This window comes from Crocodylus porosus, unplaced genomic scaffold, assembly GCF_001723895.1.
Source record: "Crocodylus porosus isolate Cpor-Errol unplaced genomic scaffold, CroPor_comp1, whole genome shotgun sequence".
Taxonomy (NCBI): Eukaryota; Metazoa; Chordata; order Crocodylia; family Crocodylidae; genus Crocodylus; species Crocodylus porosus.
This window is the reverse complement of record NW_017728951.1, coordinates 5,782,438-5,808,662: the sequence shown is the minus strand read 5'-3', so window position 1 is coordinate 5,808,662 and position 26,225 is coordinate 5,782,438. Positions and strand designations below refer to the sequence as shown.

At 42.0% G+C, this 26,225-nt stretch overlaps 1 protein-coding gene across 2 annotated transcripts in view; it reads left to right on the top strand.

The window, feature by feature from the left end:
* Window positions 1-26,225, top strand: part of PTPRE (protein tyrosine phosphatase, receptor type E) — a 182,163-nt gene that overhangs the window by 88,691 nt on the left and 67,247 nt on the right. For both annotated transcript variants that reach the window (XM_019556286.1, XM_019556285.1), the window contains exon 3: window positions 17,271-17,374. In XM_019556286.1, the coding sequence (XP_019411831.1) occupies window positions 17,278-17,374 (97 nt within the window). In that variant the 5' untranslated portion in view covers window positions 17,271-17,277. The remainder of the gene's footprint in view (window positions 1-17,270; window positions 17,375-26,225) is intronic.

The following is a 26,225-nucleotide window of genomic DNA, read 5'->3' as shown; positions in this document are numbered from 1 at the left end:
CCTTCCCAAGTCCTATAAAGGTTTTGAGAGTTTCTTTTTTTTTTTTTTACAAGACATCATTATAAGTCGTGTGTTATATCATCCTGACAGATTGGAACAAGAACATAATATAAGTCTTAAGAACATGTTTTAAGAGATTATGCAAAAGCCCCATTAAGGAAAACAGCCAAGCAAGATCTCTGGCTTCTCAAAATCAGGCGTTGCAGGGAACTGAAAAATGACTGAAGGTTGGGATGATTTGAGGGGTAGCTATTTTACATCCAAATCATCTAAATAAGGTATTGACATGTTAAGGGAAAAACCTGTCCCATATTTCTTAAATGAAATGTCTAAATTAGATAGTGACAAGGTAGCATACTTGGGGGTTTCCCCAAGACCCTTCAAGGGACATTGACATTTTCTTTCTCCAACAACAGAAGGTTGAACTGTATTCCATATGTCTTCAGAGAAAATGAATTGCTAGACAATAATGATGTGATGTTAATTCCTCTGGTCTGTTGGGTTTGAGTTTCTCACTCCTCTAGCACTTAGGTATCCAGTTAGCACGTAACCAAGTACTTGAGCTGCAAATCCAAATGCTCATCTTCTTCAAGACCTATCTTTAAAAGTGCATGTTTTTATGAGTGAGGCCATATATGTATATATCAAGATTTTTCATGTTTTGTCTATTATGTGGTTATGAGATTTCACTATAATTTATTATTTATCAGAATGTACCTATAAGCCATTAGACCCTCATAGTGTGATCACTCTATAAAACTGTTGTTTTTGTTTTCAAGAACTTCATTAAATCACCCTTTATCATCTTTTACCTTCTATTCTGAGTCATTAAAATATGCATCACAAAGTATAATATGCATACATACACTTCCCATGCACAAAATCTATTTGTAACTCATTAACCTATCCAGGAATGACAGAATAGCTGAAATGAAAGCAGGCAAGGCAAGGCTTGATACAATGATGAGTCAGCAGGAAGCTTATACTGACTGTTCCATTTATACCACCGGTATTGTATGAACTAGTTTGATAAGAGGGACTGACATGCAACCACTCACATTTTGAAAATTTTCTTCTGGGCTTCGGTTTGATTTGGAACACTCGCGGGTAGCATTCAGACGATAGGAAGCAACTTAAATTTTTTTTGCGCATTTGTTTTATTCAAATTAGCAGGTAAAGGGTGGATTTAAGATTTAGTGATGAAAATCAAGGCATACTATTTGCAAAAAGTGCCTTACTCAGGAGGATTGTTTTTGCTGAAATAGTATCCTATCCTGGGATTTTTCAAGATCCCATTCTGCAAACAGTTATGCATGTGCCTAACTTCATTCACATAAGTAATGCCACTGAAGTCAATAGGACAAAAGTTAAATGTGTGCATAATTGTTTGTAGGTTGTGATCTAAGTTGTTAATTCTTTTTAGCTATATCCGTGGGTGATTTTTTGTGGACATGGTATTGTTTTTGTTAATGAAGAAACTATGAACTTGAATGCTCAAAGTTACCACGGGTTCCATTATCAAAGTCTTGCATCTCTGCACTGTAGTATGAATGTTCTTAAATACTCTAAAATCCTAATCCTGCTCAGATGAACATATTTAAGAGCTATTTTTGCACATGTGTAAAAGTGACATCTTCAGAAATATTTATCTCATCTGAAAAAACTCCCACCATAGTTGCTATGGAACCAAAAATATAATACAGTTGCTATGACACCAGGTGGAAGGTTTTCTTTTATGAATTTATCATTTTCTGACTTCTCATAATAATTATTTTTTCTTTATTTACTGGTCGTAGTGGAATCAGTTGCCCCAGCTAAGTTTAAATCTACTGTAGGGGTCTCAAGTCTACTAGAAATGATGGAGATTGTCCTATCTACTTCAGAAATGAGTCAACTGAAATTAAGTACTTTGCCACAGAAGTATCTCATCTATGAACGAATGGTGAGAACATAATATTTGTAGAAATATTGGTGAGCATAAATAATGAAATGTTGGTAAATCAGTTCAGAAAAAATATATCTACTGGTCCTCAGCTTTTCCTGTCACCAAATCTGATCTTTTTTCCCCATGTCAAAATAAATCTTAATCTGATCTCTTTTCCTAGTATTCATTAAAACTGGTTCCTTCTCTTCCAGCCAACTAGCCTGATAGCCTGACCTCCTGGCATTATCCTTCCGAAGTCTAAAGATATGCAATTAAATCACAGGACTGAAAGCTGAAAATTTGACAATCCGAAACTTAAACTACACTTTCAAACCTACTTTATTTATAGCTTTGGGGTTACTTTTGTTCAATTTCAAAGCTGAGTTAGGGCACATGTTTAATGAATACTGTGAATGCACACGTGTTTTGCTCAGATTTCAGCTAGAATTCCATTTCCTTTCCAATTCTGCACATCAACCCCATCTTCCTTTTTATATTTTTCATCTTTATCATTTGCATTATGTTAGCTCTTAAGAGCTATACATTGATCAGGCTTGACACAGAAGTGATCAACAGTTCTCCAAAAGTGCTTACAATCTATCTGTAGCCTGCTTAAAATCCCCTTTCCATTTTTTGTGGTACATTTCCCATATATGTTCCTGTTCTGATGAGAAATTTTTAGTTCTTTGAAGAAAGCCAGACACAGTATTTTTGAGAAGCAGCGGGGAAAAAATTAGGTGTAAAATATGGGAATATTTTTTCATATGACAGATCTTTATGATGTGCTGGGCCAGGGCCCTTAATTTTTTTTCCCCACAGTTCTAATCAAGATCTAATAAAGATGAATATTTTGGGGTCATTTGCTAACAAACTGGGAGAACTTCTAAAATATGTGAGGCCAAGATCTATAGAAGCATATTTAGGTGATATATTATCCACAACTTCCTAGAAGCTGACTGCTGTGAATAACACCAACCAGAAATGTAATGTTCACCAGAGCACTCCGAACCTACTGGCCCATCTGCACTAGGTCTGTGAGTATTGCTGTCTGAGTGAATCTGAACCAATGCTGGCAATTATGGAGTAGTTTAGGAAACTTGTTCCTAAGGTAAATAAAAATCTGGAAGGGCTTTTTATGAGTCCAGAATATGTGGTGCAAAAATACATTGGCATGAATTTGCACATTTTCAAATAGCTGTTTTTATTTTATAGCACAGAATTCCTAAAGATATATACTGTGGCGGATATACCTTGGCAAGTAGCCATAGGAAAATCTGAAACCACTAGTCCTCATTTGGCCAGCAGTGAGCCTAACTTGTCAAGAGCGAGCACTGTGTCATTAATGCCTTTGCAAGGAGAGGAGGATAGATTAAGCATTTGGCTAGGTGTAAATGAAGACAAAGCCTACCAGAACACTGACATAGTAGAAACGGTGTTCTAAAACGAAAACACTTAACATTAGTTTGTTTTGGTGCTTTTCTTCACTTACCCACTCCTGTATAAAATTTGAAAATCGTTCTTAAATTATTCCCATCTCTTAAAAGCACATTCTTTTATATGTATTGCTTATATATATCCACTATATGATCATTTCTATAAAGCTGAATTGAGTGGATAATTATATAAAATTGTGGGTTTTCTCCCTTTAGTTTATTCCTTATCTAAGCATATATCCTGTTTTGTTGTTGACAGTTTCTAAACTCAAACTGTTAACTTGTGTGGGGAACAAACTGACAGCTATATACACTGTATGCCTTGTCAGTTGAAACCTGATTTATGCTTTTGTGATGGAATTAAATTATTCAGTCCTCAAAATATTTTAACTGATTTCCAAGCAGTGGGCATACAACAAATGAAGCTGATGCCTTCTTTTTTGTGGTACATTTCTTAACCAAAGAAGCCTCTGAAAAATTGTGGGTTTTCTGCTGGCTGGTTGCTTACACCAAATAAATACATAGCTAATCATTACAATGCAAGTCACTTGAACTCTGCTAATTTGAAAATCAATCAACAGTAGGCCTGACATCTCTGTAATGAGTTCGGTTATAAAATGAGGCTGCTGGAAAGAGAAATTAAAATTATTCTGAGTAACTTGGGGTAATAAATTTTAGTTCTTCCTTCAGACTTTAATTTTTTTTATGACACCTGGAAGCAAGAAACGAAAAAGAATCTGTTCTTTCTGCTTATACTGAATTAGCTAAATCCTTAATTCTATTCCACTGCATTTTTTACAAGTGAGGAATCCCACATACTACACAAAGGCAGTGCTTTCATTATTTTATTATGAGACTTTTCTGTTTTTTCTTCCCTTCAAAAATATTTTTGCAAGTCTTAAATCTTTATAGCAAGATTGATTTATAGGAAATCAAAATTGTAAGGTATAAAATAGCTAAAAATTCATGAAGTTCATCACTAAAAAGATCACCCATAAAAATCCTTGCTTCTTAATCATTTTTAAAAATCATTATTTTTAAACCACTATTGGAGTTGTTGGGGTCTTGACTGAATGACTTTTGAATGCTTGGGTTGGCAGTTCTGACTGGTCAGGTGAGAGAACTAATCCAAGCTTGAGATGTTGATATTTCCTTTCTTTCTTGCTTCCTCTGCCTGGTTCCCTCTGGTATTTCTTTGTCTCCAAGAAAAAAGTAGTACACTTATGACAAAAGCTTCCAGGAATAGTGTGGCTGTTTTACTAGGACCAAGAGTACAAGCACTTGTATAGGTACTCTTGAACTATGTTGGGTGATAATTTTTCAGGTTTTGCTCAACCAAGGATAATAATCATCTTAATGGAATCTACCATGACAACTAGAAGTGGGAGACTTTTTTTTTAATGAAGAGCGGCCTTCTGGAACAGATCAGAATACAGAAATTTCTTCTTGCGTGGGTTATAGTTTGAGGACAGCTCCAATTCAAAAATCCTTGTACAAAGAATTACTGAAAATGGGAAAAGTTTGCATTTTAGCTCTAGTCTCCAGAAGTTGCTGTCAGTCACATTTCTGCAGGGAAAACTACATTGAGGCAAATCTCTCACCGCTTGTTAAAATTAGAAAAAAAGAATCCTTGTTGGAAGTTGCACAAGAGGTTGGTTTAGAAAGAGTGGATCCTATATCTGTACATGGGGCTGGACTTAAATGTGGGGAGGATTGGACTTTGGGGCTAGGGACAGACATTACACATAAACTGGTTTAAGTGATCAGAAACTGTTTTAAATCTGTAATAGAACAGATGTTCAGTGCACATAAACCAGTTTGAAAAGGCTAAAACTGGTTTGAGATAAACCTGGTTGAATGTAGTATCAGACTTAACTGATTTGGCTCAAACCGGTTTATGCAATGTCTGCCCCAGGCTTATTGCTGGTTTAAGATCAATCAGACACCCCCATCATCCCGGCATGCTATCTGGGCTGGGCGGGGATCTCTGCTCCACAGCAGGGCTGGCCCCTGCCCTCTGCTCCCTGCCTGGAGCTCTAGAGCTGCTCATCCGCTCCCTGCTAAGCAGGAATTCCCCTCTTCTGTCTGCCTTGCTGAAGAGGTGTCTGTGTATTAGCTAGCACACCACATGCTGGCTGTAGTCCATGCTGAATCAACAGGCAGACTCAAAAAGTAGCTGGTAAGGTCCCTTTGTTTTCTTAATTGGGTGATAAACACTGTTATCAATTCCCAGCTGAGCTAACCAGAGCTTCTACAGGAACCTGGCCATGCTTCCCTCAGCTCAGTACTGTGGAAGGAAGAGAGGGCTGCTTTAGTGCCCCTCAGCTTCTAGCCTGAGCCACTGTAGGTATGTGCGTGCATGTCTGGGATGTCTGCCCAGTTACAAAACTGATTTAGCCTAGCCACGTTAGACTAACTACAAAGATTGAATCAATTCAGGCTTAGGCTTTTTGAATGTCTGTCCCTAGCCTGGATGACTCTTGAGGTCTCTTTCAATGCTATGGCATCCCCCCTTCACATCAAAACCTGCAAGCAAATGTTATCTCACTTGCTTCAAAAGAATAGTAGTGTAAAGACACAGGGAATGATGTTGCAAGTGCCCTCTAGTACTCTTCCAAAGAGGAAGTTTTAAATCCTTCCCTCAAGTAGTCTTGGCGATACCAAATTATTCATGATAGATATTGAAATATCTGCAAAGTCTTACATCATTAGGTTGTGAAATGTTGTTTCTGTCTCCTTACTTCATTAATTGGTGACAGAATTAATGAAGTTCAGTAATTTCACAGGCTTTATTGTTGACTAGTAAAGGTCAGTTACAAGCAGAAAAATTGTATTCTTTACTATGTTCATCTGGAGACTATTCCCTGCTGTAGTTGATAAGATGTTGGGGTTTTTTTAATGCAGAAGTTAAAAGCTTTAAGGTTACTCTTATAAAATGTTGGTTTTCATAAAATTTGTATTTTATATATCAAATAAAGCTTGTCTAATTTATTCCTCTTAATTTTGTTCACTGTATATGTAACAGAGATTATTTCCTTAACCTTTATACAACATTGTTACCAAAAAATCTAGTATCCACACGTGCTTAAAGCGGATACATTTTAGGAATGTTTCTGATAAGGAGAGGCAATATATACCATGAGCCCCATTTGCAAACTTGGAATGCATTTAGGGACTCTGGGCACTGAAGTTCTGAAACAAATGTCTTTCAAACTCATCTGATAATAGAGTGAGACATTGATATCTTAAAAAGGCATCAATGTTAGAAAATTAGGCACTTTAAAAAGTATTTTGTGAAAACTGTTTGAGGTACCTTTAAAATACATAATTTAAATTAATTTTATCTTCAGCCTGTGGTTAGTCATTTGATTTAATAATTAATTTGTAACTGAAAGGTAAAATAAAATGCTGTCTATGTAGACAAATAGGTAATAAAAAAATCAAGTTCTGATTTATGAAGCAGAATGCATGTGCAAACTTAAGCTGCAATAACCAGTGTCTGTAGGCGAAGGTACTATGAGAAAGCTGAGACCTTATGAGAAGCGAGCTTTGGTCAGCCTGTATAAACAGGTTACATATATTCTGGATGCATATTTTTCTTTAAGACCAAGCTTCTAAGAGTAGCCCAAAAGGAAAGAATAAGATGTTTAACCTTAATGTGGAGAAGAAGGGAGAACTGACTGTTCATGGAATTGCAAGCAGAGTGGCATGTAGAGCTTTCTTGACACTACAGCAGATACTTATAGAAAGTAGAGATGAAAAATGAGGACTTTGTTCTGAGAATGAAGATATGGGAGGTTCAGCATGTGGGATTAACTGAAGAAGAGTAGTAAGCAGGAGTAATGATGGGGAGAATTTTTTCTTATGCTCAAGTTTTTTGCTCCAGCTATTGTGAGTTGGGCTAGATGCTTGCTCATGACCTGTCCGATATTTCAGATGTCCAAGTCTAGGAGCCAGAACAGGGTAAATATTTTAAGGATGTGTGCACCTCAGATATTGGTTGTCTCACACTGAGATAAATCCTGATTGTAATACTGAAGACAAATGCTGAGTTGACAAAAACTCTTTAATCAAAGGAAATAAAATGAATATCAAGCTGTTACTTGTAATGAGTTCATTATTAACATCAAAATGACATAGGTAAGTTGGGGGTTAGGTGGGAGAGAAATTATTGCTCTATTAACCAGGTGTGTTTGAACCATTTTTGTAGGATGATTAGCTGTTGCTCTCCTTTGTAAAGTGATGGATGTAATAGAAAAATGAGTGTCACTGAAATTAAGTACAGAAAGGGCCAATAGATCATTAGTCTGATCTTCAACATATCACTCACAAAATATCACCCAAATTCCCTTATAACAAGCCCAGAAAATTTAGTTAAAATAAGTATTTCAATCCTCAAAAAGCTAAGCAACAGACCACAGAGAATAAGATTTTGCCAATACCTCAGCCTCTGTGATGGCTGGAAACTGATTAGCTATATTACAGTTGTTCAGTTTGGAATGTAAATATACACAAGAATGCATCCACCAGCAGATGAATGATAAAACTATTCTTTATTGTAATTTCTGAAGAAAAACAAATCTACCATATCCTCTTCCATAGCGTAATGTTTAAGGTAGTTTGTAGAGGTAGACTATTCATTTCTCACTTAGTAGCTGTTATGGAAAATCATAACTATTTAATACTTCTCATACTAGGTAGAGATTGACTTTTATTAATAAATGTTTAGGATTGGGAATCCAAAAAAGATGACAAAGCCAGTAGGGAAATACAGATCGCCCGAGCGAGGGACTAAGAATAGAGGGATGGGGATGAGGAGGGGAACACAACTAGGTTATAGGAGATACAATGTTAACCAATTAAGCCTGGGGGTGGGGGATAGGGGGAAGGGGGAAGGGGAGGGAGGGGGTTCGCGATGCTGAGAGAGAAAGGAGATAGATACACACAAACCCGTTACAATGTTTCACAGTGGTGGAGGAAGTGGTTTGAAGGAAGTGTCTCAGTCCATATAGAGTCTCATCGCAGGGGTCCTCTTTGGGTGGAGCAGGGTTGTCCATGGTTGAAGAATCCTCTCAAAGTGAAAGTCCATCTGGCGCAGAGGGGGTGTGGTTCAGGCGGTCCCCTCCGGGTCTGGTCTGGTGGCAGCTCATCTGGGGGGGTCGGAGTACTGGTGGCCAGTGATGTGTTCCACGTAGATGTTGCAGGACCAACGGATGGTGTCAGACACCATGAGGCAGCACATCAGCTTGGCATAGCGGTGGGAGACGCAGCAGGCACACAGGATGCTCTCGTTGCTGGGCTCCCATGCTCAAGCATTCTCACGATGAGCGTGTTGACCATCACGTCGTAGCCGCAACCCCTCAGGGTGTCAGCCAGCGGGGCGTACTTCTCCCACTTGCAAGCCCAGGCATTGGTGAAGGCTTGGTGATGGTGATGTCCACGATCACAACCTTCTTGACCTCTTCATTGGTGATGACTATGTCAGGTTGCACCTGGCTGTCACAGCCTGGGATGGTGCAGTTCACGGAGATTTCCCCCGCCGCAGCTGGGATGGCCCTCACCAGGTGGTCCTGGACAGCATTGTGGCAGAGCTGCCAGGCTCAGTTTGCAGCTGCATAGCACATGGGGGAGGGTCTCTGCTGCATTGCCACACTGGCATCACTTCTTGTCCTGGTGGCCGAAGCCCACGGCCCCGTTCAGAGGCAGGCAGTTGAGGCGAACGTGGTGGAGGAAGCACCAGTCCGTGAAGCATGTGACGCTCCTGCTGCATGAAGTGGTTGCTAGTGTCCCACTTCGAGGTGACATCAAAGACCTTGCCCTGGTTGGATTTGGCCCTCAGGTCACCAGTGTTTTGGACGGCATCCTTCAGGAACCTCTCCAGGAAGGTCCTTGTGCGGGGCCTCACGGTGATGTGGTTGGTGTGCAGGACTGGTTGCAGGGAGACTCCCAGCTCCCAGTGCTCCTCAGTCCAGGTCCAAGCGCAGCTGATGTGTTTCCTGAGGTGGCGCATGGTGTTGCAGGCTCAGCTCCACAGCGAGGCAGAGTCCCTGCCACCTCAGCTGAACTCACCCTCCAGCTAGGCGCTGAGGAAAGTGGACAAGTCCTGTCTGGTCAGCTGCCTTGCGATCCTCTTGTGGGCGGTCTCCTCGAGGGCACTGGTGGCAATGATACTTACCGTTGTGTCTGGGCAGGTCAGGAGGCAGAAGGTATAGGTGACCACCATGATGTTGCAGAGGTTTCCCATGCGAGGGACGTTGGCGCCTCCCTGCCAGTAGGGGATGTACAGGACCTCATTGCTGACCCTTAGCGGCAGGTGCAGCCACTTCTTTAGCAGCCGCCGGATGTTGGTGTCTGCCTTCTTGAGGGGAGGGTCTTGGGGACTGCTGAGCCTCTCAGGACAAACGTGACGTGGGGGATGAGGAAGGTGTTCACTGTGTCTGTCTTCTGCCAGGGGGCCAGCAGGGACGAGTCCAGCTTGTGGGCATCCTGCACGATCCCGTTGATGGTCTCCTCCAGTGTCTGCTTGGCCAGGTGGCCGGTGGGCGTCCCCAGGTGGCAGTAGACCTCACTGTTGCGCAGGTGCCTCATCGCCTTGTCCTGGATCATGAGGATGGAGTCCAGAACATCGCTCTTCTGCCTGACATCGATGTACAGGGAGGCGCACTTAGCTACTACACTTGATCTGAGCCTTCAAGAGGCCGAGAAGTAATTTATAGCTATGACTTTATAGCCAATGTAAGTTTTAAGGATTGCTTTGAAACTACACCTTTCTAAAGGATCAATATTCTCACGGCTGTGCTGCAGTGGATTCCCAAGAGTAGAAGTATAGGTTCAAATATAGAAGAGTAAATTCTGGTACTGCTTGTACTTTAAGTCATTAACAAGCTTTCGGTTTCTCTTCAGTAATATGATCTCACAAGATCTTCTGATAATCTAGAGTAATAATATAAATGCTTCCTCCCGCCTCCAGTTCACATCTGTCTGAAAACTTAGGATGGGAATTTCTTACTTATGAAACCATCAGCGGCACGTCTTCCATTTCTGCTCACATGAAAAAAACACTTAGAAGTTGTTTTGGTCATAAGTCTGGTCATAGAAATATGTGGTCTTTTCATTATTGGAATGCTAAGTATTAACATCTCACCTTGTATTCTTCTAGAAATTAGAAGTACAGATTGAAATTCTGGTCCATGGATGTCAATGGCAAAATTCTCATTGACCTCACTAGAGCTAGACCTTTATCCCCAGTTGGTATCAAAACCATGTGTCAATGGTTTTGTCTGAAGCACAAATGTTCAGTGTAAGTAGCAGGAAAATTTTATATTCAGAATATCATATCCAGTACTTTCTGTTTTTTTTTTTCTATTTTTTTGGCCGGGTGTTTGTTGATAATTGGCTTTCTCTGTTTTCAATGAGCATTTTATAGGTCATAATTCCTTCTCCATGGAAAAAAAAATTGCATGTCCACTGACATGCTAAACTAAATACATCATGACAATAACTAGAAACAAGTTCTTTCCCTATGTAAGAGCTCTATCACTCTGTCTAAATCTATTTTTTCATACTTGAACTTTTATGCTCTGAAGAGGATTCCATCCTGTAACTTCATAAATGTATTTGTTCAGTACTCTCTGAAAATAACAGAAGTATCTTATATTTTGAAGTGCCTAGGTATCTCATCTGGTCCCACATGATGAACATTAGGAATAATCACAGAAACCAAATGTTGTGAGAACCTTTGGAAAAATTCACATCTCTGTAAATTCTAACATCATAATACTTTGTTAAGCTGTATCTATCTGCTGTGCTTAATGTGCATGATTTGGGTTAGCTTCTCAGTGATTAACATTACAACTAGGGACAGACTTTCAAAAAGCCTGAGCCTGAATTGATTCAATCTTTGCAGGTTAGTCTGACCTGGCTAGGCTGAACCAGTTGGAAACTGGACAAACATTCTCTCTGGACTGAGGAAATTTACGCATATGCCTGCAGTGGCTCAGGCTATAAGCTGGGCGGGGCAGGGGGTGGGGACACTAGAGCAGCCGTCTCTTCCCTCCTGCAGGGAGCTGAAATGAGGGGGGTGTGGCGTAGGCCCTGGCAGGACTTTCTCATTAGATCTGCCTGTGTGGTCCCAGGCTTTTCCCCAGTGGCTGCTCAAGAAGTGGGAATGTTGTCAGCCTGCCACTGTGGGTTAGCACTCTGAGGCAAGGGGGTTGCAATGCATGCATTTGTTGATGATATGGAGCTTTTCAATCTCCCTCCATGCTCTCTCATACTGTCTGAAGCAAATTGACAGGCAGGCAAGCCAGCTGGAGGCTGATAAGAGTCTATGTCACCTGATTAGCAAAACAATGACCTCTTTCCATTAGTTCAAATTTCTTAAACAGCCTGGATGATCTGTTGATTAGCTCCAAAAACCCTGTTCTGTCTGCCTTCCTGTCCCAGTGAAATTGGAGAGAGACACACACAGATGCTTCTCAGCATTAGCTAGCATACCACATGTGTAGGGTCCCTGTGCTGTAGAGATGGGAGGGAGGGAGGGAGGATTTCCTGCTTGAGGTGGGGTTGAGCACAAGGAAGCCAGCAGACCCTGCAAATCTCTGCCAGAGCTGCAATTCTCAGCCAGCCCTGCTGTGGAGCAGAAAGCCCCACCCAGCCCTGAGAGCATCCTGGGTTGCTGGGGGACTCTGATTTAACTTAAACCAGGAAGGGGTCTGGAACAGACATTGCATAAACCAGTTTGAGCCAAATCAGTTAAGTCTGATACTAAATTCAACCAGGTCTATCTCAAACTGGTTTCGGCTGTTTTGAAACTGGTTTATGTGCACTGAACATCTGTTCTGTTACAGGTTGAAAGCAGTTTCTGATTGCTTAAACCTGTTTATGTGTAACGTCTATGCCTAGCCCAAGGGAACAAAAGTATGTTTCTGTAATAGTACATTTATGGGAAGGTCTTTTCATCTTTGGCCACCATGGGAATTTTGGCAAATTTTAGATCTTTAAGATACTGAAAGCTGGAGTTAAAGTTGAAATATTGCTTTTCATGGAACTAAAATCTTTACTATGCAAGTCTTCAGTATAGTTCAGTATAGTTCACAGTCATCCTGTGAATAATTCACAAAACCATCATTAAGTATTATAGGGAAAGAGTAAATGTACTCTGATATGCTCATAAAGACTATAATGCACTGCATCTTGATAAAGGAGCTACTATGTACAGTCCCAACAATTGTCTTTGTTTCATAAAATGGAAGCCCTCAAGGTTCCATATGAAAACGCTGACATAATGGGTATATCCATCTTCAGTCTATATTATTGTTGCTCCTATTTTGGGAATTAGAAAGCCCTTTTTCTTTCTATGCTTTCATTGGCTGATTTTCCTATTTGACAGTATTCTGCTTTCCTACAGGCATATTCTTCTGTCTGCAGCTGAATTCATGTTTTCTTTTTTTATTACAGAAAGACAGCATTTCAAACATTTATTTCAGTACATTGTCTCTGACTTAGATGCCTAACCATATGCATAATATTCCCACTTAAAAATGGAAAATGTTGCTGTCTTTGGCATTTCACATAGATAAATTCAGCACTCAAGATTCCCTCCAGTAATTTTCACAATGTTCTGATGCATGCAACTCTGCTTAGATGTGCAGTATTTCTGTATTACCTCACTTCACACGCCAGCCTGCCGTGACAGGGGGTTCATTACAACAACTATAAATGTATAGTGTGTGAGGCATGCTACAGTTCATTTGCGAGCTCCTAAGTCTGCTACCAGGCCAGAACTAAAACCAGGACCCAAGACTCTCTTTTTTAGGACTACAGACTCATATTCCTCTTTACTCTTCCCCTGGCCCTGTGACTCTTACACTCTTTTTTTACGTTGTGACTTAGCTTCAGCACAAGGGTGGAGAATTGCCCTACCCAATTTTGCCTTTAGTTTAGTGGTTAGGGTACTCCCCTAGGAAGTATGGGAAATTTGAATCCTATCACACTGAGGATGTCCCAGGTCCTAAGCAAATGCTCTAATCATTAGTGTGTTATATTAAAAGTTACTACTTATTTTGGTTGTGCTTTTGAATGAAGGTAGTCATGGCAGCTGTGTTTTGTGCTGAACTCAGCATGCAAATTTTGTACATTAAATATGGTCTGAGCACACACTGATTGGATTGAGCCTCTTCAGGTATAATAAGAGCAAATGAGCTTGGGTAGGAAATAGGTCCTAAAATGTTCAGCTTAGTCTTTGAGCCTGTGAAGAAGCAAAACATTAGGTGCTTATGTAACCACACTTTTTTAAGTGCTCGGTTTAGGATGTGCCTAAATTCTGCCTGAGTTGCTTGTAAGGAGCCAAAGGCTTGTGAGGGATGTTACACTTCAGAATCTACAGTTAATTGCATCTTAAATACTAATCCAGCCATGCATTCAAGCAATTAATTATTCCAAAATATGTGGAATAATTTTGTGTCTAGTTTCAATCGTGCCTTAAATTGAACATGTCATTGTCCCCACCATGAAGCCTGATGCTGGGCCTGGGACAGGGACCCACAATAGCTGATTTTCTGTCTCAGCCTTGCTACTGCCCCAGTTTACCAGGCACTCGCTTTCTACTTGCTAGGTAGATCATGATCCTGGGCTCCCCCTGCACTGGCAAATGGTAATGGTGCAGTTATGATCTCATCCCCAAACCCCAAATTGCGTGTCCTGCCACGTATGTGTGGCATGGCTGGAGGATTGATTGTTGGGATCAGGAAACAGATCCTGTTGCACCATTAAGTGAATGTGTGGCAGGGGCATAAGTCCCACTTTGTATCTGGTCAAATAGTTCAAAAGAACTACGAGTTAACCCCATCAGCCTCCCCCGCCCATTGATCTCCAGAAGCCCATCTCTGAGGTTTAAGATGGAGGTGATAACATTATGTCCCAGAAAATTCCCAGGATCATTCTCAAGAGATTTAGTAATGTTCATATAGTATTGTTGGTGTCACTGGGCATAACCCTGGGTAACTCAGAGGGATGGAAGACCACGAGTGTCGAGGAAGTCCTTCTGCTCTACCGACTGAGCTAGCTGGGCTATGCCCAGTGACACCAACTGTTGCCGGCACAAGGTGCCCGAGGGAGGCAACAGTATCTTGTTGTGACCCTTTCTTTTGGGCCTGGGGAAGATGAGGATTCCTGGTCCAGGGGAGAATTCACTCTCAGTGATCTGACCCAGTGAGATTGTTTCATTTCTCTTGTGTATCCAGGAGAGCCAGGACTTATCTTCATATGTGACCCAGTTATTTCTACTGGCATGCATAAATGAGAGGAGATCTCAACATCAGAGTTGCAGAGTTTTCTAAACTTTAGCCTTCATTTGCTGTTTGATTTGGGGCAATGAGTTAGCTGGCAAAGAAAATACATGACAAAATTTGCTGCAGCATGAGCCACTGACTGAGATCCAGTTTTTCCAAAGTTGTAAAGAAAATGATCTTGCAATCTATTCTGAGAAGCATTTTCTTGGTAAATTTTATATTTGCTTGAGTGATCTCACTTGGCGTCAAAGAAATAAAACCTCATCAGAACAGTAAAAAAAAAAAAAAGCCAGAAAAGTATTTATTCAGTTTTAAATGGAAGCCACAAACTCTTAATGCTGTGGCAATGGGCTTTATGTAAAATATTTTGTATTTTCAAGCTCTTCACCAAATTGCTGCATTGTTTCCAATAGGTTCTTTTTTATGAATAGTGTCTAGGTGTCATAAGGTGTCTAGGTGGTAAAGTCCAGGACATTGGTATTCTTCTGCTTGACTTGAGCTAGACTGTGGATGTGGTGCCCTCTGCTGAACAACAAGTATCTTGAGTTCATGAAAATGTTATTTCAAATGAAGTCTTCTTAAAAACCCATGATAAAACAAAATGTCTTGTCCTTTTTATAGTGTATTTTTCTTCTCCACAGAGTATTATTGCTTTATTATCGATAGTAATCGTACATTGCAAATGTTGCCACAAAGGAATAGCTTTTATAACAACAACTGTGCTAATGTAAACGGCCCCATACTGTGTCCTCCTATGAGTGCTGACACGTTATCTGCTTTCTGAATTGATGCAAATATTCCTCTTTAAGTGTCTTTAGAACTGCAGTACTGGTCATTTGTCACAGAGGTAAAGAAAAAAAATTACTTCTGGTCATAATCTAGGCCCCTAACAACTATGACACTATGTCTGTATGTGGAGAATACTAGACTGAACGTATTGAATATTCTGCTTTTAACAATAATTTATTATTAGGCTATTTCATTAAATGTTTGGTATTTTGGAAATTTAATAGCATTATAATTATGTCCATAATGTTCTAAATATTCACGTATTTTTCAAAATATATTATTAATGGTCTTTTCCATTTTGTAGAGCAGTATGTTTTCCAGCAGATTTCTGTCACATGTTAAATTATTATGTGTATGCAGGAATTGGAAATAAGTAAGAATCTGTATAATAATATACATTAGAATCCAGAGGAAGCTAAATGGTGTGAAAGTTGATGAAGTAGTTTCTCTTCAAGTCTTCCCAGAAATTATTTTAGATTGATCTCAGCAGTATTCCTGCCCAAAGCAGGGGAATTTGACTCGATGATCTTTTAAGGTCCCTTCCAGCCCTTAATTTCTGTGGTTCTATGATTCTATCCTATCTTAACTTGAAAGCTTGGAGTTTGTAAATGGTTCATGTCATACTGTTAACATGATTGCAAAGTTATGATTTTTAAATTACTATTACTGTGCCTTTACTCATTACTGTGTAATAGTCTCTCTAATTTGTAACATAAGTCATCATTCTGACATGATTTAGGGGGTTATTATTTTGCAGTATGATTCTTGCCATGATAACTTTAATAATTGTTACAGAGATACAGTATCTGGATATATCTATGTAAGTGTGTTTTGCTGATCATGGGTATGAGAGAACAGTATGTTGGGTTTTTTTAAGAGTGTGTTTCACAGTTTCATAGTTTCTTAAAAAACAGTGTGTTTTACGATCAGGCAAGAATTGAATAATTCTGAGGTTACAGCCTGTTTTGTCTGCCCACATTTTAACAATTATTCATGAAAAGAGAAATCTAAAGATAATGACCTAAACTTGAACAATATTTCAGGAGACTTTTTTTTGAGGTCCTCATATCTTTAAGAGGGACTAATGTGCCATAATATTCATATCTTTCCTTCAGCACTGTTTCCTGACTTTTTCTCCCATCTTCATACAAGAGAATAACTGTTCATAACTGTTGTGAACCCATTCCTTTACTCATTAATTCATTGGAAGACTTTTCTTCAGGGGTCTATAAATCTGAAATTCTCTTTATTTGTGAAGCTGCCAGACTTTCAAATATTGTTATAAAACTGTACGTGTTCAAAAGGAAACAGATATTTAAAACTGATATTATATAACCCAGAAAATGAAATTATTACTTCTACAAGCACTTAAGACAATTTTGCAGATAACTAGTAGATGGCATGGTACAGTTGTGCTTCTTTTTCTTGCAGTTTTTTAGTGGAAGGGAACATTTCAATTTGCAGTGATGCCTGGTCATTTTGGCTGTTATGCTCTCATTTAAGGTTTCAGTAACTTCTTATATAGAATACAGATCCTCACAAGCATTTTCAGCCACTGGTAGCACATCTCTTTTACAGAATGGACTACTATTATTTGGTTTTAAAACACTTTTAAAGAATTCCCAATTTATTCGATGTATTTTGTTTTTCCACCTCGTCCTCCTTATTCTTCTATTTTTTCCTCCTTCTTCTTTCATTTTTAATTTTCAACATTAAAAAAAGAAGAAAAAATATATTTTTTTTAATCTACTGTAGATGAGAAAATTTTTCTTATTGTACTTTAGGAGATAATGATAATAATGTAACTCAATACTTACTTTCTTTTCTTTACAGATCCAGGATGGAATATTTGTGTTGGTTCTTGCCTGTTTGTATTAGTTTTCTACTGGTTGGAGCTTCACTGGCCAATGAAACTGTATCATCAAATAACACAACAAGTAAGGAAGAATTTAATTCTTTGAATCAGTATTGGTTAAGTCCCCCTGTTTGTCATCCCAAATATTTTTCTATTACTATGGATTCTATTGATGTACTTTTACCATTATCATGGTAACCTCTCTTTTGGAATCTGATGTATTGTTGCCTATACCTTTGGCCTTCCCTCTTCCTTGTGTAGTATGTATACAACATTTTTTAAAAAGTAAAAAAATGAGGACTTCTCTTTAATTGCTATGACTGGTGACTCCTTCAGGTGGAGACACCAGCATGAATGTTGCATATCTAGTCATAAAAGAGGGGCAGTTTAAACCATATGGAAACCTCATTTTATAAATGAGGGACCCAAGGAGCAGAAACTCCTTTTGAGAAATCTGTTTGGACAAAGAGTTCAGGATTTGAATGACATGGGTGGAAAGAAGGAGCAAGAGGAAATTCAGGCAAGAGTTGAATATCTGGCTGCTTATCCAAACCAAATCAGTGGTTATTTGGATGTTTGTGCATCATCAAATATGTGTTTGTGTGTTTTCTTGCAATTAAAAAGAAAGCTTGAACAAAACATATGCACATGTTGGCTCTTGTCTATGATGAAAGAAACCCATGCATAGTGGGTAAAAAATATGGACAGTGTAGAGCTATTTTCACATTTTTAGCTGAAATGCAAATAATTAAATTACATAGTCCCCAACTTGGAAAAGCACCCTTTTTCAGGAAAATGAATACCGGTTACTTTGAATATTATCTTTCGTGCCATTAAAGACATGATAATAATTATAAAGGTGATTTTTTTTTCAAAATCACTAACTGATTTCTTTCATTCATATATGACAGCTTTGTTACCAGTTTGTTCTTATGAATCATAATGTTGCAGCTTAGGTCTTTATCATTTTGAAGAAAGATTCTTCTATATTGTACACAAAAGCAGTTCCATACCTCTTGGTTAGATTATCTACTTTAAATGGTACATGAAGTGGTAAACTACCATAGCTAAGATCTTCAGTGAATCTTTCAGTTTGGCAATACTATGATCAGAGAACAGCAAATTTAAAGATTAAAGTAAAAAAAAAAAAAAGGGAGGGGGAGAGGGCTGGGGGGGGAAGTATGACCCAAACAATTATAGACCCATTAGTTTGACTTCTGTATTTTACAGAGACTTAGAACAAATATTGAATGAAAGAATAATCAAAGGTATGGAGATAAATAGAAAATGCGATAAAAACCAGCATGGCCTTATCTGAGCAGGATCATGTTAGATGACTCTAATATGCTTTTGTGTTAGGATAACTGAATTTTAGATAAGGGCAGTGCAGTAGATTTAACCCATCTAGATTTCAGAGCATTTGACAATGCCTTGTGGGTGACAGTTAGGTATTAGTTCAACTGAAAGGCTAAGAACAGACTTTCAAAAAGCCTGAGCCTGAATTGATTCAATCACTGCAGGTTAGTCTAACCTGGCTAAGCTAAACCAGTTTGTAATATCACAGATGTCCCCTCTGGACTGAAAAAATGCAGGCACATGCCTGCAGTGGCTCAGGCTAGAAGCCAGGGGTGCTAGAGCAGCCCTCCCTTCCCTTCCACAATGTTGATCTGAGGGGAGGTGTGGCCAAGCCCTGGCTGGGTGCTCTGATTAGGGAGGGTGTCACAGGGCACTAGGGTGTCCTGCTCCTTTTAAGGGCTGAAACTGCTAAAGAAAGGGTGCAAGCAGGCAGTTGGGAGCCCCAGCCAGCATGTGATAGTTGGCCCACACCTGCCAGTGGTCAGTTGACCAGAAGGGGCAGGGCCTGGCATATATATAAACCCCAGGGCTGAGACCAGGAGGGCATTTCCCTGCTAGCAGCCTCCAGGGAGCCTCCAGGGAGGAAGTGCTTAGTGACACAGCAGCTGCCTGATATGCTGCACCTAGGGCTAATGGGGCTCCATGAACTCCACAGGTACCCTTGCCTACTAGCCACTTAGTGCTGGGGGCGAAGTTCGATGCTTTTAAAGGGGCAGAACACACCCTGATCTTTTGTATTATGTTATAGCTCGGGGGCTTATGTGTGTTTGCTGTTTATAACACCAGTGTTTTGGGTGAGGCTATTTGGTGAAGGAGGAGGCCTCATTGGGGGCCCACTGCAGCATGGTGCGAGAGAGGGCGTAGCATTTGGGGTGCTCAGACCCTGGCGCCAACCGAGGGCACAGCACAAGGGTGCAGAGACAGGGCTGCAGAAAGCCCAGGCACCAGTGACGTGTGGAGACAGGGCTGTGGAGAGCTCAGGCACTGGTGAGGCACAGAGACAGGGCTACAGAGAGCCTAGAGAGGACAAGGGGGCCAAATCACAGCAAAGCCTAGACTGGACAACGTCAATGCCATCTGCAAAGCTTTGGGCATGGTAAGGGACCAGTTTGGAGTCACGCATATAGCCCATAAGGCTGGGATGTCCTGTGACATCTGTTTTGAAATGGGACCCACAAGGGATCTGGGAACCCATGGAGTTCAAAGAAATCCATCAGGACTGTGTCCAATGGGATGTAAAGGCACCCTCCCTATATTACAAATACTTCAAGAAATGGCGGGTGAAAATAGAGGGTGCCCACCAGGCTAAATTGGCACCGTCAAGGGGCCCTAGCGGTAACATGGCCAGAGGGGTGCCCCCCCTCACATCTGACCATCCCAGCAGGAAATTGACAACACAGTTTATCGCCCCTAAATCAGTGTTTATCATCCCACTAAGGAAACAACAGCTAGACATTACAAACTATCTGTTGATTAGTTAAGTCTGATACTACATTCAACCACGTTTCTCTCAAACTGGTTTCAGCCATTTTCAAACTAGTTTACGTGCACTGAATATCTGTTCTGTTACAGGTTTAAACCAGTTTCTGATCTCTTAAACCAGTTTATGTGTAATGTCTGTTCCTAGCCCAGAAGATGGGGATTAACAGTATAACTGTAAAGTGGATAAGCAGGTGGCTAGAAAAAGTGGACTACAGCAGGTTATTTTGAAAGGGGAGTTATAAGTTTGAGAGAGCTCACCAGTAGTATTCCTCAGGCATGAGTCTTAGGACTCATATTATTTAACATTAAAAATCATGGAATAAGTTCTTCACATTTGCTTATGAAATTTGACAAGGAGGTAAAGTTGTTATTGTGTATGTAAACAGGATTACATTATTATATAAGAAAAATTAAGGCAACCTTATGAATAGGAAATAGAAATGGTATGAAATTTAATTATATGATATGCAAAATCACACTGTTAGCCATGGACAGATGTTACATTTGTTTTGCTACAGACACTATTGTAGTGCTACAAAAGTTGAAGAAGCAGATGGGCATGCCAGAAAAGAACTGAAATTTCTCTATAGCACTACTTTTTGTAGCATCATGTGCAATGTGTAACAAGTACATTGTAGGTGCTATGAGGGAACTGGTCCCCCAGCATCCCATAGTGCTCCCTGCAAGTGGCGAGGGGGAAAGGGAGAGTATGTGGACTATCACTAAGCACAGGCTGCCCTCTCCCTCAGGGACTGAGCTGTTAGCCTGGGACTGAACCAGACTCACTCAGATACATGTGACCCTGATGGTATGCTGTCTCACAGCTGTAGCAAAGCCAAGATGGGGCTGTGAGTGATCAGCTGTGAATCAGTATGGAACCACAGCTGTGAGTGTTTGGGCTGTGGCTGTGAGAGAGCAGGATGGGGGCTGTGAGTGAGCTTGGACCAGTGCCAGTTCTTGGTATTGAGCCCCTGCTCACTCACAGTCTTGTTCTGGCTTGCCAGAGCCTGCATGTGTTGGCAAGTGATCAGTGTATTCACAGGGAGCTCTAACAGCCTTCCCTCCTGAAGGAGTGGGAGGATGCAGAGCAGAGCCTTGGGGCTGAGCAACCCCTTTTGCCTCCCAGCTAGCGAGCATGCCACTGAATGTCTTTCCGATATCTTCGTAGTACTCCTGTCAAGGGGCTCTGCATGTTCCCCCTCCCTTCCCTACCCCCAATACTGCTACAGTTTTGTAGCACTTCAGAGTGCTGCAACATGTGTAGTGCTACAAACACATCTGCCCATGGCATTGGAGTTCAATATTAAGAACTTCTGCTATAAGACAGGAACTCATAGACTTGAGTGATAATAGAGGAATGGTGTACTCATTGATTATTAGATGATCATGAGCCTGAGTGTTATTGTCATGAAAAAAGCTAATGCAGTTCTAGGGTGTGTTACATACAGTATTTTTTCACAGAAACAGAAAAGACTTGTACCATTGTACAAAGCATTAGAAAAACACCATTCAGAATATTCTGTTCAGTTCTGATCATTCAGTTCAGAAAGGTTGAATTTAAACCAGAATATCTGCAAAGAAAGGCTGTTAGGATGTTTGGGGCAAGGGAACCTTATCTTATGGGAGTTTAAAAGAGCTAGGCTTTGTTTTTAGCTTAACAACTTGCAACGTTGAAGTTGAAAGGGAATATGTTAACTTTTTATGAATACATTCATGGGGTGAATATCAAAGGCAGAAGAGCTATTTAAGTTAATGAACTATATTCACATGAGATCAAATGACTACAAACTGTTCATGATTTGATTTAAATTGGGAATTAAAATAAAATGATTACAGAAGTTAAATTTTGTAATGGTCTTCTGAGCAAGGAAAAGGAACCTCTTTTGTTTCAATGTAGAGCTCAGTACTTTATGGAAGGAAACAGGGATGGTCTTGAAGTAATGGTCAGTGCATGTGGTATGTGGTCCCATGCAGATTTGCTTTTGCTTTCACTTTGCTGAAGCTTAAGTGGCAGAAACTGCTCATGTGTATTTACTCACGTTTCTAGCACTCCAATTTCTACCAGCTAGTTTTGGGAAGAAAAAAGTACATGCAGTATGTGTAACAGGGTGCTTAGGGTACCAGTTACTTTAAACTAGGAACAGAAGTTACACATAAACCAGTTTAAGTGATCAGAAACTGGTTTAAACTAGGGGTGCACCAATACATTGGTCTGATATTGGATTGACACCAATTTCAAGAAAATTGGCTGTATTGGAAACGAGCCTGATGTGGTTGATAATTTGACCGATAAATGCCTGTGCATGTGCACAGCCACAGAGTAGCACATAGGCAGCAAGGAGCAGAGCCTGGCAGCTTGGAGAGTTGTGTACAGCTGGAAAGTCTGGTGGAGTGGAATGGGAGAGAGAAAGGAAAGGGTGTGGGTGGGCAGATCAAGGCCCCCCCCTGTGGTGAGGGAGGGAGGTGGGTAGGGGCAGATGCCACTGCGTGCACTCTGGGAGGGTATGGCAGTGGGGGGCTGTGCCTCCAGATCTGTGTGGGGTGAAGCAGGCAGGATGCGGCTGCGGGCTGGTGCCAGGGCTGTGCCAGTCTCTTCTTGGTGGGGGCTGGGCTCAGGGTGGGTGGCAGAAGTGCTGGGAGGGAGCTATGGAGGGGTCTGTAGCCACCCAAGATTTCACTGTAGCACCCCCATAGCCTCTCCTCCCAGTCTGATACATCCCCAGTTCAACCCCCACCTCACGCCTTGCCTCCACCCACATGCCAGAAAGAGCTGGGACTGTGCCGGGAAGGCTCTGGTGCCTCTGGGAGGGGGCTGTATTGAAATTTGAGGTGGCTGCAGCCCCCTGCCTCTGTAGCTCCCTCCTAGCACCACCGCCACTCGCCCCTGGCCCAGCCTTGCTCCACCCCCCGAGAAGAAACCAGTTCAGCCCCAGCTCCAGCCCACAGCTGCAGCCTGCCCCCTGTCCTGCACAGATCCAGGGACACATGCCCCCCCCATGCCCTCCTGGGGTGCATGCAGCAGCAAGAGCCACCCTGCACCCCCGGATGAGCCACAGCTCTGTCCCACACCTGCCCTTCCCAGGCAGCACCTGCCCCAGCCCCCTCCCTAACCCCAGGGGGCATTGATCTTCCCCCCACATCCTTTCCCTTCCTCCTACCCTTCTACCACACCAGACTTAGCAGGTTCACGCAGCTCTCCATGCAGGTATCAGAAATCAGATTGGTATTGGCCAATTTGCCTCTTTAAAAATCGGCTATTGGTATTGGCCCCCAAAATCTATCTATCAGTGCACCCCTAGTTTAAACCTGTAACAGAGCAGAAGTTCAGTGCACATAAATTGCTTTCAAAATGACCAAAACCAGTTTAAGATAAACCTAGTTGGATGTAGTATCAGATTTAACAGATTTAGGTCAAACCAGTTTACAGAACTTCTGTCCCAGATCCCTTCCTGGTTCAAGTTAACTTACAATTCCCCAGCAACCCAGGATGCTTTGCAACCCTGGGCTATACTGCCTGCTCCAGTGGAGCAGGGACCGATTTGCCCCTCTGCTCCTTAGCTTGCTTCCTGCCTGTGTCCATCAGCCCATAGGGACAGGGGGGCAGGGGAACAAACCTCCACCCCACCCCTGAGTCTACACAGCACCCTGTGGTGGGGGCTTTTTAGCTTCTAGCAGCCCTCGCCCCTCCCCTTCCCAGCTGCTGATTGCTTCTGCAACTGCCACAGAAGGGAGCCTGCCCTGGCAGCCCAGCATGGGGGCACTGGGAAGCCCCTGCCTTGTGGGGCTTCTCCCACCCGAGCCCAGGGTTGCCCCAGGGAGATGAAGGAATTTTTCCCCTCCTGAATCTTGCCTTAGAACCTTGCCTTAGCCCCTGTGAGTCTCAGGCAGCTTCAAAGAGAAATTCTTCTGTTCCTCTACAACCGGTTTTGCCATAGATACTGTGAATCTGAGGTAAAACTAATGCAGGGAAGCAGAGGAATTTCCCTCCACTTCCTGAGCTATCCCTAAGATTCGCAGCAGTTAAGGCAAGGGGTTGGGGAAGGGAAGAATTCCCCTCAGATCTCTGGGGCTGCCTGGGGCTGGGAGACCCTGGGCTGGGGTGGGGGGAAGCCCCCCAAGGTAGAGATCCCCATTGCCACCATTGGGGATTACAGGGGCAGGCACCTGGCCAGGAGGACTTCTTTTCCCTCCCTCCTGTAGTAGCCACTGAAGCAATCAGCAGCTGGGAAGAGTGTCTGTGTGTTGTGGGGGGTAGATTCTGCTCAGCTCCCTGGGGCTGCCTGGCCTGGGGAACCTGATGGGGAGGCTACCCCAGGGGAGGCCAGCACCTGGACAGGAGGCTTCTTAACCCTCTGTGGGGGAACAGCAGATGTTTGAGGATATTTGGGTGGGCTGGAAATGGCCAGCAGACTGGGAGATGTGCTCTAGAGCCACTGCCTACTGGCCTGGGTCAGTGCAGGCCTCCTCCTGCCTTTCCTAATTAACCAGCTGAATTAACATTCAGTTTTTATCAGTTCAACTTGTGCAGCTTAGAAGAAACTTTCTAGTTTGAATTGATTTAGCGTCAGGTTAGTTGATTGTCTGTATGTACTTAACCTAAGAGGAGGAAAGCTGCTGAGACTCAGACATCAGAGTTTAAGATGTATATAAGCCCAGGTCCTGAGCTTGGCAGGCAGGCTCTGGAGACTGATGCAAGAAGAGCTCCTGAACAGGCTATAGAGAGAAGGTCCTTGAACACCAAGAAAACCTGTGGGTAATATAGCCTTAGGGCTGGGGTAACCCCAGTGGTTTAGGGAAGGACTGAGGGGAGGTGGAGGTCCCAGCAGTTGGTGGTAGGTTGTGGACTATGGGGAAAAGGAGATCCCAATAGGCCTTGGAGTAGGGCCAGAGGCCTGAGAATAAGGCTAGAGTCCAGGACCAGCACAGAGAGGCCTGGGAGGCCAGAAACCATGAGCAAGGCAGAGAAAGGGGATAGAGAGCTCAGGGCCCAGAGAGGGGCAGAGAAGGGGCTAGAGAGGGCCTGAGGCCCAAAGAGGGGCCAAGATGGATGGGGCTAGAGAGCACAAGGCCCAGGGAGAGGCCAAGAAAGGGTGATGTGGATTAGTGCTGAGAGCCCATTAGATTTATTGCAACCAGGGCCAAGGGTCCATGGAACTTACTGATGATAATTGGTTGATTGGTAGCATATACAAGCCTTGGACCTGGCTAAAAGTGGAAATGAGGAAACTACAAAATTAGTCCTTAAGGTGACGAACAATTAGAACCTAAGTCATGAGTAGATGAGATTTAGCTGAGGAATTGGATCCCTGAGGCAGCCTCATGTTTCTAAATACATGTTAACATCCAGATGTGGCAGGCAAGCAGTTGCGGGGGGGAGGGGCTGAGTAACCACTAGGAGGAATAACGTACACCTTTGGGGCTGGCCTATGTTACAGTATATAAGAAAATATGAGTGTCTATGCACATACTTTGGGGAAGATTTGGGGGAGGGATTGACATTTTAATTAGAGCACTTCCCAGACAGCCACTGTAACTAAAACACAGCAGCAGAATGTGTATTCAGTGTCCCATGTTTCAAAATGGCCATGAGGGTTCTTTGACTAACACTCGTTCAACAGGTTTTAGTTAAAGCACTGCCACCGCCATTTTGAACTCCAGGACACTGAATTCACATGATGCTGCAGCATGTTGGAGCATTCTAATTAGAATGTTCTAGCAGCCTCAGTTAATTAGAACACACTGGAACACGTGTATAGGCACCCCTGGATATTAACCTTATAAATTCATAGAATCATAGAAAATGAGGATTGGAAGGGACTTCAGAAAGTCATCTAGTTCAACCCCCTGCTCAGAGTAGGATCACCCCCAACCAGATCATTCCAACCAGCATTTTGTCAAGCCGGACCTTTAAAACCTCCAAGGATGGCGATTCTGCAACCTTTCTAGATAAATTGTTCCAAGACTTCACTACTAGTTAGGGTACTTCTGGAGAGGCTGGACGTGTTCAAGTCCGCTGGTCCGGACGATCTTCACCCTAGGGTTCTACAGGAACTGGCCGAGGTCATTGCGGGACCCCTGGTGCGGCTCTATGAGCA